The following is a 21,032-nucleotide window of genomic DNA, read 5'->3' as shown; positions in this document are numbered from 1 at the left end:
TCTAAGGTCTATACCAACATTTAAACCCTAATAAATGTTTAAAAAGGGACATTTGTTCACAGTTACTTAGTGCAAATTCTTAACTGGTAGTAATATGTACTAATGCCAATAGTCTTTATAAACTATTAAATTATGTATAAATTAATACCTTAGTTTACAAGAACACCGTTAATGAATAATTGTAGACACAGCGACTAAGTGTTTTTTAGGTTTTAGTTAATGCTTATTGTATAATGCTCTATTTACTAATGCCAATATTATCTTTAGTAACTGTTAAGACGACATAAATTGATACCTTAGTTAACATGAATAACCTTAATAAATAGGTATTTAACCATTAGCTAACTAATAATTAACTGTTAGTTAATGCTTATTAAGGCCTGACGGTTAATTAGTGTACCCCTATTGTAGGTGGGGTGTAAGTGTTACCCAACCCATTCCCCCTGATAGAATTCTCCAAAGCCTCGGATGGAACTAGGGTCGGACCTTTAGGGAGATGAGCCCCTCTTTGCAAACATATTGTATTCAGCCAGAAAATTACATATTTTCTGATGTTAAATATTTATGATTAAAATAAATTTAGGAGCTTCAGGATGATCGGCATTTGATAACTGTTATCTATACACTGCTCAGATATGTGAAATCATTGTAATGAATGTGGGCAAAACAGAAACTGCCATTGCATTATGACAATGTAGTCAAGACATGTCACCTGGCTTTTGCCCTCTCTTGCTCTCTTTCCAAATATCTCTCTTTGTGCTGACTTCATCTTTTTCTCTCTCCTTGCCTCTGTGCCGTAAACCAAAACCCGACATAACAACCATAGTATTTATAATCTGATAAAAGGTATAAATTAGTCCTTATGAATTACAAGCATCATCTTGCACCATCCACCGGCAGGTTTTCAAGCAATTTAGCTGAGAATTGACTTCATCTGACAATCTCTGAGTTGACTCGCTCGCTATCTAGAGTGTGAAACATCATGACATTGTAATTAAACCTGTGTAAATAAAGGAATTTAAACATGTAATTGGTCGTCTTTGGTTTATAGTGCACTTCATAAACTCTAATGTCAGAGGTCTAAAAATAATTTCAGAAAATAAAACTAACAGGGCTGTGAGCCTAACGCTCTTTCCCCCCCAAGAAATAGATTTGCTCCCATTTAGAAGGACACTAAGAATATTAGGAGCACAGTGAAGACATTAAAGTAACACAGCGGTTTTCAACATATACTATTATTGCATGCTTATATCTCTGTGTTTATGCTCGTCCTTCTAAACTAAGCAGTTCCAAACAACAGTTGGAGGCAAAACTATGAGAAGTAGAATAATTTGAAGGAGAAAGTTGTTTTAACGCTGAGAATTTCACAAGACACACTGTTCATCATAAATGGCTCTGTCACAGAAAGATGCTTAATTTATGCATAAAACTGCAATACAGTTATATTGCTTGACTAAAAGGTTACAAGGTTTGGGGTCAGAACTATGGGAAATAGGACAAGGAAAAGTAGTTGTTTTTGTGGACAGTTTCACAAGATTCACTGAGGGTAAAAACTGGATTGGTTGCATTATCGGGGTCAGAGAGTTTACTCACATTTGGTTCCTTACCAACTTGGGATAGAAGTTGATAGTTTGGATATGCAATCACTTATATCACAGACAATAGACATAGACGTCTCACTTAATAAGAGTGAAGTCAAAAATCCCATAAATAAATACACACAAAAAGTGTGGCAAGAATACTCGGATGGAATTGAATAGACTCCCATAAATATAGGATAATAACTAAGAGAACAAACTTATCTTAGCTCCAAAGGCAGAAAAATAAGGGTGCACTCTGGAAAACATTTTGGGAAAAAGTGGGGAAAGTATACCAGCATGTGATCGAGTTTGTTAATGAAACAGGTTTGATTAAAAGATTTTAGTTTTTTGTTGTTGTTTGGGGTTAGTCTGTTTCCTGCCAATCTTCAGCTGTGCACTCCAGTCCAGTAGGTGGCAGTTATATAAAAACAAAAACCCTAGAAGAAGAAGGGGAGAAAAAAAAAAGGCAAAAAGGAAACTTACGCAGTGCCGTTTTCTGTATGGCTGTGGACCTATGTTGTGTCCGGAAGTGTTCTTTTCAGTCTGCCAACGAGCTCACGACCCGCTGCAGAGATCTCCCGACAGTCAGTAGGGTGTTGTGAACTATTCTGGACACAGGGGGCGCTAATGCGTCTGTTAGCCGGTTCATCAACTAGAAGAAGATTTACTTCCGGGATAAACAAGGACATGAGTTGAATAACTTATCCTTGCCAATGCTGTTGCGTGTCTCTACCCCAAAACCATTATGCGTTTCACTGTTTGGGGGTTAGAGGACAGCTGTTAGACGTTTTTAGCTCGTCCTGTCAGAAACAATCATCGTTAGTAGATCTCATGGCGACGTCTGGTCATGTTTCCAAAGTCCGCTCTCTGTACAAGAGGATTTTAATCCTCCACCGGTTCCTGCCGATAGATTTAAGAGCCCTCGGTGACCAGTATGTGAAAGACGAGTTCAGGAGAAATAAAGGTGCATCTCCCGAAGAGGCGAAGAGCTTCATGACAGAGTGGCAGGTAAGACAATCACCCAAAGCCTGTCAAACAACACCCCCGGAAATTAAACTATAATCTAATTACATGAGAATACGTTTAGTTTACTTACCTACTTACTACTTTAGGCATTTCTGGCTCGCCTGATTAGTGGGTAAAGGGTATTTTACATTTGGTGGGCTGAGGTAAAACAATAAATGCAGCGAAAGATGATTTCCATCATTGTCAAATCATCATCTCAAAACAAACAAAGCCTCGTTTCTGCTCTTTGTGTCTAACAACAATAATACGAGGGCTGAAACGGATAACACAATTCAAGGTTCACAGTTTGGTACTTTTCCAGCACAGCCAAGAAAACAAGAGATATGCATGAATTGAATCTTTGTCATTTGTTTTGAAAAATGTCAACACTTAAAAATGTCTTATTTTCTAAAAAAAAAAAAAAAAAAAAAGTAAATGACACAAATGGCTGAAGTGCACTATGGTAAAACTGTAAAATACAAAAAATGCCCACTAACACAAGTATCACACCTTTTAAAGCCAGCAGTGCAATTTCATTTTGAGAACTGCACAAAGCAGCAGTGAGGACGCTGCCGTCTTGTTTGGAAAAAACTAAATGGGAATTGTACCGAGACGGAGTAAGTGGAGGCTTGGTGCTTACGTTCACTGTGAGCAGAGAAGTCTCAGGTTCTGGCTGCAGGAAGGCCGACTGAAAGGGGTTATTTGAGTAAACACTTGTACAAGATGAATCTACTGTCAATGCTGACCCTACCAGCATGCTATAAATGATGAACAACAACTGGTGCGCTGCAAAAATGGAGCCTTCAGGAAGTGCTGACCTTGAGGGCTGGTACTGGACCCTACAGCCCTCATTTTTAACTTTAAAACACGTTTTTATAAGATTATATATTCCAAACAAAGCAGGTCTAAGGCTGTCTTAAATTATAACCACAGCTACGCTAGTAAGCGAGCAACATCCCTATTTGGTCAGCTTATAAACTGACCAAATATAAATGACATAAATGCTGATAAACCCTCCCAAAATGCTATGTTCATGACCTCAGTGTCCTCTGTGGTTTCCAGGGTTTCCCTTGAGAAGACAGAGGTCACACTCGGTGAGCGAGACACATTTGCCATGTGGAACACTGAAATCTTTTCATAGAGGTCTGTTTGTTTTTCAGATGTTAGTGAAGATGATCTTTATATCAGATAAAAGGGTCAGCACCCAACATAATTGGCTTCATCCTCATCAGTCATGTTACTTTTGAGGGCTTATTCATTGTGTTTTATGTCAGTCCATCACCACATGATGGCAGAGCAGTCTCAGTAAACGGCTGCAATGATGGACTGCTGTGAGTGGATGCTAATATAATCACCCAGTTGAACTTCCCGTCCACTGTGGAGGTGCCGTAATTGCTGAAACTTGTGCTATTGTCAAACCAAAGGCAGTCTGGAGGTGATAGATCAAGTCTTAACCTGACAGGAATGTTTTCAGACAGTCAGGGAGAGGTTTGTGGGAAAGTGAGACTCTGAATTCACACCAAGCGAAAGGTGAATCAGGTTCACGTTGCCCGTCTGCCCTGCGTTGAAGTGATGAGTGAAGCCAGGACAGTCTCATGTGGGATTGCTGTTTGCTCTGGCCAACAAGTGGCAGTTTTTCACAATTGATATAATACTTCATATGTCCTTAATACTACATGACGTTGAGTCCTCTTTGACCCTGTGTTTCCTCAGAGTAACAGAAGTGTTTCACTGATAAATTACAATTTGTAATTTAAACTTTGAAACTGGCAACCAAAGCCATTTTCTGTAATAGGCGATTAAGATGACAACCTGCTCTTTTATTTCAAGGAAGCACTGTACTCAGTCTAAAATAATGTAAATGTTATGAATTTAATAATATGCAATAAAGGATTTGAGTTTTTAAGTATTCACATTTCTGTCAAATACTTTGAATTTGATAAAATGCCAATAAGGCCCAGCCATCCCTTATTTGGTGTTCTCCCAGAGAAAACACTGACAATTCTCTGGACCATCATGTGATGAACACTTTGGTAACAGTGGGAGTGTGTTTTAGTTTTCTGACTAAGTATAATGAAAATCAACTTGTCAGCTGAGTCCCAAAAGAGCTTGGTGATCCATCACAGCGCAATTAATGTCTGCTTTACTTGATACATCCATTTTCTGCATTGTAATGCAGATCGCAATGCAGCGTAGACTCCTTAAATATAATGACGATGTATCACATCCTGAATTTGGATACCTGGCGATATCGATATCATAGCTCTTTTGTCTTCAATGTTATTTTTATTATTAAGTATTGTAACCTAGTTTTTGTTTCTGGTGGTGTGGAGTATTATGTCATTATACTGCACATCACATAAATATTGTATCAAACATCTAAAAATGTTTTAGTTCTCATATTTTAGAATTTTTAGAATTTAAAGAACCATAGACTCCAGTTAAAAAATACTTCTAAGTCACAGAAATGACATAACTTAACAAATCAATATATAACTGCAGTGTAGAATACATAGGCCTCTTTAGTGAGAAATAAATTCTTGAAATACTTTTTAAATATTATTCACACAAACAAACAAAATGCAATCTCACACAACTGTAAGGCTGTATAAAACAGATACTGCATGATTAGACTGACACACAGAAGTGTGACGAATTGTGACCTAAGTCACATAATTCGACTGCATTTCCCATAAACCTTATCTCTGACAATTTGACCTTTTGTCGGTCAATCAACATGTGGTTTGTTTTGATGATGAGAGGAGAGATTGAAGATTCTTGCTATACCTTAAACTGCAAATGAGGAGCTTTTTTTGTTGATAAAGCAAATGTTCTTTATAATTGGATCACAAAATTGCGATTTCCGGGAGGAACAGTTTTATATGTTATCTAAGGAAAAGTTAATAATGTTATTACAATTTCGTATTTTCCAGTTTGAATCCAAAACCAAACCTAAGTTTCTTCTTATTGTACTATACTTGATTTAGACCACAATAGCTGGCACATTTTAAATAGCCATTCATTTAACTCTAAAACCAACCTCAGAAAACCTACCCTGCAGAGGAAAGCCAATGTTTTCCAGCATAATTGTATACTCCTAGGAAATGCTAAATCACCCATCTGCTTGTAATTTCTCTAACAAAGTAGATGGTGATTGCAGCTGGAATCCTGAGAGGTGTATCGGTCACTTTTATTATGCTTCACTATATCTGTATGTATTGTTTTCAAAACCAGAGCCCATTAGAATTGGTCCTAACCAGGGGACGAAAGTGTTTTTAGTTGTACTCACACTGCTTTGGCTGTATTTCAAATGGGACTTTGTTTGTCCAAAAGCACAGAGAGGCATCCAGATCTAAATTGGGCAGGAAATGTTCAGGTAAATGACACTAAGGTCTCTATCTAATGGCTGTGTCATCTGACCAAACAAAAGACACAGGGTTGTCTACAGTGTGAAATGGTGTAAAAGCCATCTTTAGTCTCTGAATGGGGAATTGACTTAACTGCTGTGCTGGCACCATAGACTGTATATAAAAGTGGACGTAGCTTCCGGGTTTGAAAAATTAGGCCGATGCGGAAGTGCCTTAAGCTGCAATACCACCGAGAACCACCAGAGGTCGGCTCCAAAAAGCCTCGGCTCCATAAACTCCCATTCAACTTGTCTCATGAAATTCAAAGTCAATACAATTCAAAAGTTGTTTTGGTGTTGCTAACTCAAGACATCTCCTCTTATTAGTTTTCTGGCGGCCCTTCTGAAAATAATCCTGTCATTAAAATTGGAAACAAGCCTTTGGGGCCGTGTCTGTTTGATTGACGTTCCTCTGTTGCAGTCAGGTTACGGCTATTTGTGGGCGGAATGTAGTTTCATCCGGTTTCAAATCAGATCAAGTCAAATCTACTGCTTCGGTACCCTAAACAGCTCATAAAAGAAATGCTTCGTTCCTTAATTAATGAAATTAAAAGTAATTGTGTCATGTATACCTTTGGTATATCTTAGAGTAAATCAAAGAAAGTGTAAAAAAAGATAGTATTATTGTAGATTGTTGCTTATTCTATAAATATTACTCTAAAATGGCATTGACAGATTTGTTGTTAGCCCCAGAAAATAACCTGAAATTTTTGGGTGATAGTGATATTTCAAGGTCAGGTTGTGTTAACCCACTGTCAATAACTTCGGGGCGAACCATCTTCTCTTAAATTAGCAGGTGGAATTTTGTAAAACGTCATGAAAACAAGTATCTCAGACTTTTGGTCTGATTGACCCTTTTTTAATTTTTAGAGATTTACAAAGTCTTCACTGATCAACTTTTTTTTTCTTTGCAACTTTTTTTGTGTTGCAGGTCCATATTCAAGTATTTGTGAGATTTAAATAATACAAGTTAGTCAAAGAAAACATTGGAAATCTTTCTATTTGCAGCCATTGTGCAGCGATAATTATCAAAATTTTTCACTGTTATGAATTTTGGGCCACGTCTCTCCTTTGAGAAAACAAAATGAGCATATATTCTTAATAAAACAATACAATTTCTCATTTTAAACATTTGATATGTTGCTTTGGTTTTTATCTTCAATTACATATGGGTTTACATTATTTGCAAATTATCGCATTGTTTTTATTTACATTTTATACAATGTCCCAACTTTTGTGAAAACGGTTTGTATTTGATACCGCGAAGAGTAAAAGAGTTCATTATTCACCCACCATTACTAAAATATAAACACTTGCTGATGTCAGTTGCACAAAACACTTGATACGAGTTGGTATTATTGACTACAGACAGGGAGTATGCAGATTAACTACACAAGCAGGACTTCTAAACATTAACAATGTTTAATTTACCTGAAGATGGACTATTTTCATGAAGAATAAACACAAAATTAATCTGAGACCATGATTGGATGTGTGGAAACTTCCATGAGCTCAAATAATGAATTTGTCATGATGGACTTGTAACAATGTTCGACCCTTTGGCGGTGAATTTGAATTTGTGCTAATTCGCTAACATTAAGTTAAGTAACTATAGTAATAGTATAGTAATAATTATAGTAGTATCTATAAGTTTTGCTTTCACTGTAGTCAGCAGTGTTGAGAAGTTACAGTTTAAATGACCCACCGTTGAAGCCTGTTGCTGTGATGAAGGACGGCTGCGGTCCTGCTGCAGTATTTGAATGTCAGGGTGAGGAGAAGTGGGGTACAATCTTCTGGTGATTACACAATACGTACAACAGTGATATACATTTAGGTTTTGGTTGTTTGTAGGGCTCGGCGATATGGACCAAAAGTCATATCCCGATATATTTTGGCTGAGTGGCGATATAGGATATATATCTGGATATTTTTGATGAAGTGGATTGAATATTCATTTGTAAGTCAAAGCTACATGTGAAAGGTCACAAACACTTCCTCTTCATGCCTCTTCTGCTTCTCCTCCTTCTTCCTGAGACAGACTGTCAGTGGTCGAAACATAATCAGCCAAGAATTCATAAAGAAAGAATATTCTGGTTGTTTTTGTTTCCTCGTGAATATGTTCAATTTGTGGTTGCAAACAAACAGAGCAGCTCGTGGCCTTTTTCTGACATTATTGACCTTAAATCAGGATTCAAAAACACAACTTGGTGTAATCTGCCAGCGTGAGCTGCTGCCACCTTTTGAAAACACACTACAACGGAGGATTTAAATTGAATTTATAAAGACGAATGCAACAATGCTTAAGAAGTCAACTTTGAGGTCTGAATGCCTTTAATGACGTATAAATGATACTAATCTCTATCCTCCCTCTTTCTCTCTCTTCATAACCTGTTCCCAGAAATCAAGCCGAGGCTGCTATGCTTTAAGTTTTGTCTCTAAGAGAGACACAAGTTGTCTTCCACTAAATACGCATTTGTCAATTGATGATACTCAAATATCTGGTAATTTTTATATCTAACGTACAGTGTTGTTAAGAATAGTTGAATAAATAAATAATGCTACACGATAAATAAAAAGTTTCAAAGAGATCCTGTAATCGATATCAGCAGATACTGAATCCGATGAGCCTCAATAGTCCTGATCGGAGCACCCTTAGAAAACACAAACCCTCAATGACAGTAACAAATAACAACAACAACAACACAATATCAAAATGCAATAAGATAAAAGCTTTACTTTTCTCATGAAACTTTAATATTTGACTTTTTACACCATGTTACTTAATAAAAACATATATTTTACTTAAAGAACACAGAACGCAGTAAATCTAACTTGTACGTACTTTAGTCTTCGTCTCCATGTTGGTCTCATTAAGTTGGGCGACTTGCTAGCTTACTTATTAAGGTGGGGGACGGGAGGAAGCACACGAGACACCAGGGGAACTGGTACGTTATCTGGTACCTTAACAGGACATTATGTTTTAACCTGATGTCAGTGAAAACTCGCTTTAAAAGGGGATATCTATAAAAACAGTGATTAAATTGCTAACAGCTAATATTAAAGACATTTAGCAGACTTTGAATAGTGAGGCCAACCAGTAATAATTAAAAAGGTTTTACCTTTCAGGCAAATGAAGGACTGCAACTCCTGAAATATGTGTCAAATATGTGAGTTATGTGTAAAATATATTTTCTGCATCTTTGAATTTCCTGAAAGTTGAATTGAATTCTACATGTTTATAACAGCTGATTTTATTCAGTGAAAACGGAGTAAAATACAATTAATGAATCATTGAAATGTGCTGAATTGTGTTAAAGTGTGATTTGAAAACTACATTGTTTTTTTTTTTTATTATTTAGAAGGTCCTGTTATTTATTTACTAAATATGAATTAACCCCAATTAGCACCAAACTATTATTATTGTGTTATCATTATTATTACATTTGATAACATTTGTTGAGCCTGTGTTGGTGGTGTTAAGGAGTTTATTTCTCCTTCTGTCTCTCTGTCTCTCTGTGTGTCTCTCTGTCTCTGTCTCTCTCTCTCTCTGCCTCTCTGTCTGTCTCTCTCTCTCTCTCTCGCTCTCTCTGTGTCTCTCTGTCTCTCTCGCTCTGTCTCTGTCTCTCTTTCTGTCTCTCTCTGTCTCTCTCTCTCTTTCTGTCTCTCTCTCTTTCTGTCTCTGTGTCTCTCTGTCTCTTTCTCTTTCTGTCTCTCTCTCTCTCTTTCTGTCTCTCTCTGCCTCTCTTTCTGTCTCTCTCTGCCTCTCTCTCTCTCTCTGTGTCTCTCTGTCTCTCTCGCTCTGTCTCTGTCTCTCTTTCTGTCTCTCTCTGTCTCTCTCTCTCTTTCTGTCTCTCTCTCTTTCTGTCTCTGTGTCTCTCTGTCTCTTTCTCTTTCTGTCTCTCTCTCTCTCTTTCTGTCTCTGTGTCTCTCTGTCTCTTTCTCTTTCTGTCTCTCTCTCTCTCTGTCTCTATGTCTCTCTCTCTCTCTCTCTCTCTCGCCCGGGTGAGGGTGTTCGATATCAAATAGCACTTTAGCTTATAATTCCCATCCCTCGTCCGATCCCCGTTTCCTTTTTTTTCCTTACTAAATAAATCAAGAAACGGGTGGTAAGCAGGGTTTGTCAGTTTGACAGAAATGAACTGAATTCATTTATTGATGAGGATCCTATTAGCTCCATAGAAATAAGAGGCTGTTCTTCATCTGGCCCAATCAAACTTACCATTACCACGTCTCATGTACTTCAGTCATACACTAACCGCATACATGACAAAGCACTATGTATTTCGTGTATTTGCTTAGAGTCACACAGTACCTCTGAATTAATAAAATAATAAAACAATAATTTTCTTCATATTCGTTTATAGTACATAAGGCTATAGATACCAGACACTAGGTGCCCAATGGGGGTGACTTTAGGGGTAAATCCTGGTTATAAACCTCCTCCTTCTCGTGTGGAGGGTTAAAGTTACACATGCAGTGAGTCTACTGGCAGGTGCAATTGTATTTCACAGCTGTTGAAAACACACCAAATTCTGTTATGTAATGATCAGAGCCCAAACAACCTCTTTGCCATCTCTCTGTTTATTCAGTCAAAAGAAGGTGAATTTCCGCTCCATCTCAGCTTCCTCTGAAAAGCACAAAGGACTGGGAACAGATGAGGAGCAAGACTTCAAATGAGATTACAGGGCTTGAGTGTCCAGTGTGTAATTCATTTATTTTAAAGGCACCCATAGGAGTACTGTACTCCTAATAAATCAGCTTCAGAGGGCCAAACAGGCTCACGCACAGAAAAAAAAACATGTTGTGGAAGGAAAAGATGAGGGAATATTGTAATGAAAGCCAATGAGGACCTGCTCATACTTGCAAAAAATATGATTTTATCCAGAATAAAAATGACACCAAAAATGTATGAAAAAATGACAAACTGTTATCAGATAATTAAACAATGATTAAAGAGTAACTTGCAGGTCGGCAACAACAGTGAATCAGTGTGTAGTAAATTGAAGCAAAAACTATTTCCCAAAAATATAAATACACACACATACTCCCACAAAATGTCTATCTCACAAAAGACAACTTGTTTATGGCCTCAAAAAACAGAGAGTACCCGAGCTAGGTTCAGTTCAAAGATCATGTTTTTGATCACAAGAGAAAGAGAACTAATTACAGAACAAGTTTTTTTTGTTTTTTTGTTTTATAAAAGTTGCTGTATTTCTTATTGACCTATAGTGAGAAAAAATGTCAGGCTAGTCTTAAAAAATTACATAAAGATATTCATTTTAATAAAATTGTTTAATTAAATAAACTAACGGTGGGACGTTGGGTGATTTATGCAAACAGTCCACATCGAAACATGCATTCAGCCTTGCATTGTATTCTCACTGAAAGCAGTCAGCTGAGTGAAGATATGTTAACGAGGTAGGAGCGAGCCGGCGGGGAAAAGAAGGACGGTCAGAGTCGTGAGCTGTAGCTGCAGGTCATCCAGCTTGAAAGGTTAGTTGAGTGCAACATTAACTAACTGGTTGCAACATAACAGAAGAGTGTTGCAGGCTTGGCAAGTTCACATGCTCCGATCTCTTTGATGCAGTGGATGCTTCACATAAGTGGGAAATTGGACATGAATGAACTTATATGAACTTAATACTGTGACTTTTCCATCTTTTCTCTTTGGCCTTCCTGTTCCAATGCCTCCTTACGGAGAGTGTTTTCTCATGACGGCAGCGTAGGCCGACCAACACAACTCGTGCTCTGTGGAGCTTTTCAAATTTGAAATTGAAGTTTTGAGCAACTTTGGATGCAGTTGGAAGGAATTCCAACGTATGCACTTCGGGACAAGGCCGTTTTGGAAGAGGCACTGTTCAAACAAAAAGTATAAAGGCAAGATGAACATCTAAGGCAAGGTAAACAACATTATGGTCCTCTATTTTGGCATTATGGCAATTCCACATGCGCTGCACGGCATATATTAATAAGCATATATTTTCATAAAACAATAAGACTTTGGTCTATTTGAAATTAAATATGGGTTTACATGATTTACAAATCATTGTATTCTGTTTTATTTACATTTTACACAACATCCCAACTTTTTGGAAAACAGGGTTGTAAGTAAAGTTTAACCACAGAAACTTTAAAAAGCTGTGGTATATAACATGTTGAGAGAGATGAGTTGATCTGAGCTCATATAGAAGTGTTAACATCCTTGAGCAGTCGTGTTGGGATGGGATCTAAGAGACGGGATGGGATCTAAGAGACAGGATGGGATCTAAGAGACAGGATGGGATCTAAGAGACGGGATGGGATCTAAGAGACAGGATGGGATCTAAGAGACAGGATGGGATCTAAGAGACAGGATGGGATCTAAGAGACAGGATGGGATCTAAGAGACAGGATGATGACATCGATGAAGTCATTATTGTAGTTAGCTCAGTGAGCTCAACAGGAGAGACATGTTGTAGGTATAAATCACGTCCTGTGGACATTTCTAGGGCTGCTGTGCTTGACAACATATCTGTGATAGTGACTGAATTTTCCCCCAATGGTAACAATTTTACTTGTAAAGAAGTTGATAAAGTAATTATTACTCAGAGGTAAAGGAATAAAAGGGTCAACAGAGCTGTGAATCTTGGGCAGCCTGGCTACAGTGCTGGAAAAAAGAACTGGGGTTATTGTTTGTCGTCAAATTGCGTCCAAATTCCAACCTCTTCTTCTGGATGGGTTCTGCTTTGTACTCGGCCTCCCGACCGCCACCCAGACGCCACGTTTTCCCGGCTGTTCGGGCGGGTCGCTCCACACCACCTACCGGGGCCTGGTTAGCTGCTACGGCTAGTGATTCCAATTCAGTGACCCTCGCATCCAAAACCCTACAAAGACTACAATTATTACACGTACCGTTTTCACTAAAGGAGGCAGAGGAGTAACTGAACATCTGACTCACCGAGCTGGACAAGGAAGGAGAAGCAGAGGGAGAAAAGAAGCGGTCGCTCACTGCTAAGCTAGCTAAAGTGAAGGTTGGCAAGAGATGTAGCTGCACAACTACTCAAGTAGAGCCAGCGTGTGCTTTAATTCGAAGGCAGACGAGGTGTAGAGAGGTTCAGTACAGCTCAATCAGGGGGTAGAAGCTGGAATAGCAGAGAGAAATATGGGACGAGACAACAGCGTTTGTAACAGGAAGTGACACAATACGGTCCCCTCACTGTCAGACACCCTGGGGGTGGTCTGGGAACGTTATTACCCAAAACCTGAACACAACTTCTTCAGTGACTGGAACCAGAGGCAACATGAGAAAGTACCCACAATTCATGCTGACTTTTCAAACGAGTTCTTGAATGTAAAAGTAAAAAGTATGATCAAAACTGTTGTGTTATTGCTTTAAACTCTCCCTCCTGCTGCAGAGAGGATGTTCCCCCCTTTGGCAAGTATTCAACATAATTACATTATGTGCAGGAAGAAGCCTCTCAGATAAATGGCTTGTTATTGCTCACAGTGAGTGTTCCAAAAAACCAAGATGCTTTGTGAATGGGCAAACATCAGACATCAACTGTGTGCTCTCTTCTGAGATGATAGATGTCGTTTAGGAGCGGGAGCTGGCCGTGGAGCTGCTTCTGTGATGATTCATTGACAACACTGGCAGCTTGACTCGATGCAGCTGATGAGGTTAGCTGGACAGTTCAATCTACTGCAAGAAGATTGGTCTGCAGTGATAGCAGTAAATTAAAGCTAAACTTGGCTTTACTGCACAGTAAACATGAAAACGATTTATCTGTTCAAGGATTTGTACACTTGTAATAGACTGAGACTTAGAAATGTGCTTTTACTTCCAGTGAGAGGATCATAACCATCGCAGCTCTTTCTTTGGTTTAATTCTGATCTCATTTTAAAAGACATTATTTGGTAAAAATGTGCCACGGTTGAGTGTCGGATATTATCAGGTCCTTAACTTTTACATTGATACTGTTGAAATGAAGAGATATTCAGATCCAAATTTCACAGAACCTGTGATTCCAAATGTAATGTTAACGTTGTTATTTCAAGTCCGCCAGCTGAGCAGTTAGCTTCTCTCACTCAATCTGCTTCTCCTTCTCTTTCCTGCTCAGTGTGCCGGATGCTCAGTTATTCCTCTGCCTCCTTCAGTGATGATGGTACTCGTAATATATCTTGCCTTTTAACAGCATTGGAGAAGAAGCTTCCTGAATTGGAATCGCTGCGTCGCACCATGAAAAACAAGCCACGCAGCAGCTCAGCAGGCCTCGGTAGATGGCGTGAGGCCGGCCAGGTAGCAAGCTCCCAGAGCCCGTCGCCAGCTTCTCTTCACAGTAGATCAAGGAGCTCTCAGAAAACAAAAGGTTGCAGACCCCTGGTCTATACAGGACCTCAAACACAAACATTTTTCTACAGATGATGTACTTTGCAACAAAACTTATAGACAGTAGACAATGGAAATGATAAAGTTACATGAATAGTTGTTTCATCCCGTCCATTATGCTCCCTTGTAATAACATTAGTTATCTTAAAATGAATACATGCCTTGTTCTGATTTGGCTAGAGGTGCATTACAAAGAATATGTGCCAGAACAAATAAATGACAGGATTTAAAACTATTTTAAGCATGAATTTACTCCCTTTTACTAACTGGTTGTGGACAAACTACTTGTCTGTCAGAAATAAGCAGATTTACAAAAAAGATAACTCGTAAAGTGTCAAACCTGTGTGTCTACTGACAGTCAACACAGCTGTTGGGCAGAGTGTGTTGGTCATCATAACGGTATCAAAACAGTGTGCTCGCGTTAAGAGTCCCAAATAAAATGTGTAACTGTAACAATACTTACCTTGTTTGGGAAAAAATGAAGAGCTTGGCTTTTTCCAGTCGGCCAGTAGCAAGCTTTTAGAACTTGTCCAGGCGTGGGAAGTGGACATGAAAGGAAGTTACGAGGACATGAATTTCCCTTTTTTATTGTTAAATCAAACATTTTAGGTTTAGCTATGATATTGTGTTGGAACAACAGTTATATTTATGTCTAAAACTCAATAAAATAACAGGTAGTCTGACAATATTATAGAACGCTGAATGATTTTTTTTTTTAGGGGGCCGCAATCTTCCATTCAAGCTTAACAATCAACCCGAGACCCAGACCGAGACTTAGGTATAACTCATTTACAACTCGTACTTTTAGTCTCTCCCACTGAAATATAAAGGACAAAAAATATTTCTATTTGTTGTTGTTTATCGTCCACCTGTCATTTACCAACAGATTTCGCTGACTTTGTACCTGATTGAGTTCTTAGCAGAGACAAAGTGATTGTTGCGGGTGACTTTAGCATTAAAGTTGATAAGGACAATGTCAGCCTCAGTAATGCAGTAATACACGCTGAATGACGGCACGTTAATGAAACACTACAAATTATATCAGGCAAGGATGGTGTTTGTGATTGATCTCATTTGAGACGCTCACGTCTCCCACTCAACACAATAACGACAGAAACCAAAGAGACCGCAGCGCGAGTCACTAAGACGTCACTCATCCCAAGTTTTTGGAAACAATGTTATAAAATCAAAACACAACAATACTAGAAATACTATTTCACCCTCTGTTGTGAACTGTTGTTGTCAATGTACTTCATACTGCCAAAATCTCCTGGGAGCATAGAAGTAGGAACGTCGTTATGTTCCCTGATTTCAGTCGGGTGACTGATGCTGGATGTTTTTGGGCTCATGCCAATATTAGATAGCAAAAATATTCTGATATCGATAAATGGAAGAAAATAGGGTTATTGAACATTTATGACAATGACGTAATAAAAGCGGTATATCGTTCAGTTCAATGATCAACTCTATTGTTCAAAATTATATCAGTGCATTTAAACAGTGAAATTCACTGGTAATTTAATAATAATAAATAAATAATTTAAAAAAAAAAGAATAATCCCCCAAGCATTTTTTTCTGCTTTATGTTTTGTGAAAAACAAAAGTATTCATATTGGATAGCATACACACCAACACTAATATATCTCTGATAGGCCAGTATTGGCCAATAAAATCAGTTACTGTGGTAAATACTATTCATTCTAACCCCAAATTAAATGATGGCAAAAGGTATGAAAATAGGTTCCAAGTTGAATTGATTTATGTTTTTAAAGCATCAGAAAAGCCTAAAGGCCCCGAGTCGTCTCTCTGCTCTGCTAGACACACAGCAGCTTATAGAAACAGACAAATTACAGCCACCTTCAGTACAAGAAAAATGAATGAGGGACTCACACTGAGCTGAAATGAAACGGGGGCACAGAAACTATGTAAGTAAATAGTAGACATTGGACATAGTTCTTGCAAGTACTTTTGTATTTTTTTTCTTTTTGGAGGGGGGTGGGAGGTCTTATGGGTGGGGCGACCCACCTGACTCGCAAAGGCACTCTGATTGGTTTATTTCATGTGTTCCAAAACAAACCAAAGTTAAGATACTAAGAAAAAACACTTTAAACCACTTTAAGCCTTAGTTTGCACTCAGATTATCTGGCATTGAACTTGCAAAAGTGAAGTTGGACTCACATTTGTGCTTCAGACCACGTGCTTGGATTATTAAATTGCAGCCCATGGTGTTCTCGTGAGTATTTGTGGAAGCAGGAAGGTGTGTTTGGGATTGAGTCAACGTAAACTGCAGGGTGTGATTAAGGACAGTCATTGGTGCATTTTAATAGTTTTTGAACGAAAGTATAGCTTTATGGCTCATAGGAATAAGTTGCAGTATACCAGACTTGCATGGCCAGTCATTAGTAGGGGAGATTCAGTGTTAGTTTCGCTTTGCATACATGAATGTGACTGCAGGATGTTACTTTAAGAACAGACTTCTATACTCTACATTTGCATCTTGAACCACAAGTTGTGATTGTCACACAGCATGATGTGTTTAATGACTGCAAGTTGAAATGGGGTGGAAGACCAGGTGCTAAATGCTGCTGCTAATTATGTCTGTGTCTGTTTCTGTTTTCTTCCCACCTTTGCAGAACTACAAGGACACCGTACAGACTCAGGTACTGCAGTCAGCGGGGGAGCATCTCGGTTCAGTGAAATTTGGAACCAACCTGTCAGAAGGGAATCTCAGTGACTTCCAAGAGGAACAGATTGGCCAGCTGTACGAACTAATGCTGGAATCCACCAAACCCAACACACAGTTTGACATCCAAGAGGACAGCAAGTGAAGTAGCTGACCACAGAGATGTGTTTGGACAGAGGAAACCGGAAGGTGCTCTGATGAATTCAGACCACTAATGTATCACTCTGGAGTGCTTCACATACAGAATGGTCCTCAAAGGTCAAGTAGAGGCTTTTAAAAATGTTTGATTATGTTGAAGTGCTTGTGTTGTGTCCCCTATGCTTTTACTGTGACAATAAAAAGAGGATATTCATTGTCCTCTGCAGGGGCATTAATGTGTCACATAGTTTCCTTTGTCAACCTTTTTTTTGTTGTTTTACTTGAATACATTTGTGAGCTCATAGTTGTGAAAGAAAGATCCAGAGATGTGTCTCCTCAGCAGATGCACCTAGTTCACATTACCAACGCCTCCTTCAGCTTCAGTGGTGATGTTGCCATTGTTTGGGGTAAAGCCATCATTATGTATGTGGAAATATGTTGAATGCACACGGACAAAAAAGCTGTGTTGAGGGGGAACAATGTGGTGTTAGGGAGGGCTGTTATAAAAGCTGACCGACTGTTGATGCACCAATTGTTCCCCTCTGAGTTCAGACATAATGGTAATTTCTCCATAAATAAATCAGTCATGCACAGTACACATGTACAAGAGCCTTTCTGCCCAAATACAATGCTGCTCTAAACCCTGCCTCCTTCTGATGTCTCCGTTGTCAACGTTTTGTTGTCCTTTAAAAAATGTTTTAATTAAAAATGAAAATCTTTTCTTGTTACAGCCTGACATACATTATTTTTGTGTGAATCCCTCCTTTATAGCTGTAGAAATAGGATTCTTTTCTCCAATGCAGTGGAGTTTTTTTGTTAAACTGGTAAGTTTAAGAAGAGTTTAGTAATTTTATCCAATCAACTTACCGAAGCCCCTTTTGGATGTGTACCTGATGGCAGTGTGCACTTTCATCTCATCTGAATCAACACCCAAGTTACGTTTTAGAAAAGGTTCCAAAGGGACAATATGTCGGATCTATAACATTCCAATAATACATTTAATTTGACATGACACAATTCTGAATTAAATAGCTTTAAGTTAAAGCAAGATACACCAAGACAAGATTACGTATTGACAGTAATGTAAAATATCCATAATCAATATTTTTATATTAATAATGGAAAGTAGTGTGAGGGATTTCACGTTCGAACTGGAGCCACAAACCACCAGGAAACAAGGGTTGCATCAGATGTCCATTTATTATCATGAAGTTATTTATTGCTAGTGTGATAGTATGATAATATGTTGATTGCCACGGTTCTGGACAAACAAGGAAAGAGAAATTAGAACAATGTCTTGCTAAACACATAATAAATCCGGCCTTTAAAACATGTTCTAGATTTGCAAATTTACATACCATACATTTCAAATAAAGATCAGGCCAAATGTGCTTTATCAATAAAATAATTTTACAAACACAGAATTTTCATAAACTTAGGTTTGTCAATTTTAAGTACTCCAAAATCCAAATAAATACTTAGATTGAAGAATGCTCAAAAGACACATGACAACACCTACAAACACACAACCAAGGTGAAACTCATGTCCTTTGTGGTGCTGACAGAATTGAACAATTATATTAAAGTTTGGAGAACAAAGGAGGAGGAAGTCTCCTGTCCAGCCCTCTATTTATAAAGTGGGAGGTGTAACCACTTGGTGTCTCTGTGGACATCAGAGGAACAATTTGCAGTTTCTAACAAGAAGCAGTCAATACACTGGACAAACACTCATCTAATTTTTTCTCTTTTTTTTTTTTACTATTTTTTTGGTGTAAGAGTTACATTTAACTATGAAATAACATAGAATTATATAAAGGATGATAATTTACATAATGATAACAAAACACTGTAAATAAAGCAATGTTCATTTGCAATTGAAGATTCTTTATAATAGTAGTATTTTTTTTTTTTTTTTTTTTTTTTATGGCAGTTTGGCACACTTTTTTCTCAACCAGCTACATGAGGTTGTCAATTTGAGTTTTGCCAACTGTCCTGAAGGTGTTCCCACATATTCTCAGCACCAGTTGGCATTTTTTTCCTTACTCCGAGCTCCAACTAACGCTAACCACCTCGGACGGGTTTAGGTTGCATGATTGTAGCCATAAAGCCAGAGCCCTGTTCAACATACCCAGAATAGCTTTCTGTTATCTGTTTTAAGTAATCCTTATAAATGTAATCATACTAAATGGTCACACATAGATGGGTATTAACCCAGGATTTCTTAATCCAGCTATTCACACCACATAAATTGGGTGGGGTTTGCAGCATCTGGCCAATCATAGACCAGGACAAGTGTACAGGCTAACTATAATATTAGACAAATATGAAGAAGTTAAACACCTAATCCAGGATAAAAGCAGCTCACGTGTAGCTGCTAAATACGGAGAGGACAGTGGGCAGACCATTGCACAATGAATGTGTGAAAATTAATTACACTATATTGTAAGTGATATATATATATATATATATATATATATATATATATATATATATAGAGAGAGAGAGAGAGAGAGAGAGAGAGAGAGAGAGAGAGAGAGAGAGAGAGAGAGATTTTATTATTTATCCCAGCAACTCACAAAAAAAAAAATCTGGGTGACAAGTCTATTGTGGGACAAGAACAAAAGGATTAACAAAGAAAAATCAACCCATCAATAAATAAGTAGATGAATACATAAAATAAAAAGTGTACCGAGTAAAACACAGTCCCTTAAAATCAGGGAAGTCCTGACAGCTCATGCTAATGAACTAATGCACCGTTCAGAATGTGGAGCGAGAGCAGAGGCAGGAGAGCCGGAGGTCATGGGCCGCTGCCCCTTCCACCATGATCTGTATCTGTGGGCCTGAGACCGGAAGTGGGTGGGTAGTAACTGTAAACCTGAGATTGATATGGGTTAATCAGAAATTGCTAAATTTATCATTTATAACAAAACTATTTACAGAACAGCCCCAGAACAAGTTTATTTATTTGATCAAAGTTGCTGTATTGATTGTTATTGTTGAGCTATACTGAGAAAAAGTGTCAGGATAGTCATATAACATACAATTATAATAATAATGTACTTTGTATTTTGTTCAGCAAAAAATGTGGGTGTGTATGTCTGTTTGTGTGCATGTGTATGGGGGGGTCATATATAATATGCTAACTTTGAGGATGCTATCGACTTTATAGATGGTCAACTGACACTTGAAGCAGTTGCAGTGCATTTCATGCTGAGAGGAGAAAGCCTGTCATGCAAACGAATGAATTAAAACGTGGGAACAAAAGGATACTTTGTGCGCACGACATAGTAAATCGTGGCCTCGATTAAATATCTCGTGGCCTCAATTTAGTATTTCTATACTATGGCCACCCTGGAGCTCCGTACAGAACACTGAAAAAGAGTTTTCTTCAATACGGCTGCTGGACAGAAGCAATTAGTGAGCAATCAAAACTAAGTGTTTTAAACATGTTAATATCTGGGTAAAATAATTCAAGCTGTAGGTGGGTGATGTATTAACATGCTGAGGTTATTTCCAGTTGGTGCACAACAGCAGTGTGTGATTTGAGACAACAATACCCTCTGAAAATAGAGTCCCAACATGTAAGAACAGTATTTGTCAGTGTACTAAGGGAAGTATGTCACAGCAACACAGCAAGAGCTTTCAAGCTTCTTTCCTGAGGAGCCAGCTCCCTGCTGCAGTTCAGGAAGCACACATCCTTTCTACTTCTAGGTTTAAAATGTTCCTATTTGACAAAGCCAATAGTTAGGACTGGCTCAGGTGGCCTTGAACCATGCCCTACTTAGCTGCTATAAGCCCAGGCCATTTGAGACAAATCAGTTTTTTCCTCCCAGCTGTCGCTCATGTGGGAATTGT

At 38.2% G+C, this 21,032-nt stretch overlaps 1 protein-coding gene across 1 annotated transcript; it reads left to right on the top strand.

The window, feature by feature from the left end:
• The first annotated feature begins 2,253 nt into the window (after positions 1-2,253).
• Positions 2,254-17,905, top strand: sdhaf3 (succinate dehydrogenase complex assembly factor 3). The gene is made up of 2 exons (XM_069176804.1): positions 2,254-2,588; positions 16,990-17,905. Exons 1-2 carry the CDS (start codon positions 2,412-2,414, stop codon positions 17,182-17,184), a joined length of 372 nt encoding a protein of 123 aa, XP_069032905.1. The 5' UTR covers positions 2,254-2,411; the 3' UTR covers positions 17,185-17,905.
• Positions 17,906-21,032: the final 3,127 nt, after the last annotated feature.

This window comes from Embiotoca jacksoni, unplaced genomic scaffold (genome assembly GCF_022577435.1).
Source record: "Embiotoca jacksoni isolate LCO1_2020_lvr unplaced genomic scaffold, fEmbJac1.0.p SCAF_7, whole genome shotgun sequence".
In the NCBI taxonomy this organism is placed as follows: Eukaryota; Metazoa; Chordata; class Actinopteri; family Embiotocidae; genus Embiotoca; species Embiotoca jacksoni.
Note: the sequence above shows the minus strand (reverse complement) of the source record. Positions and strands in the feature narration are given on the sequence as shown.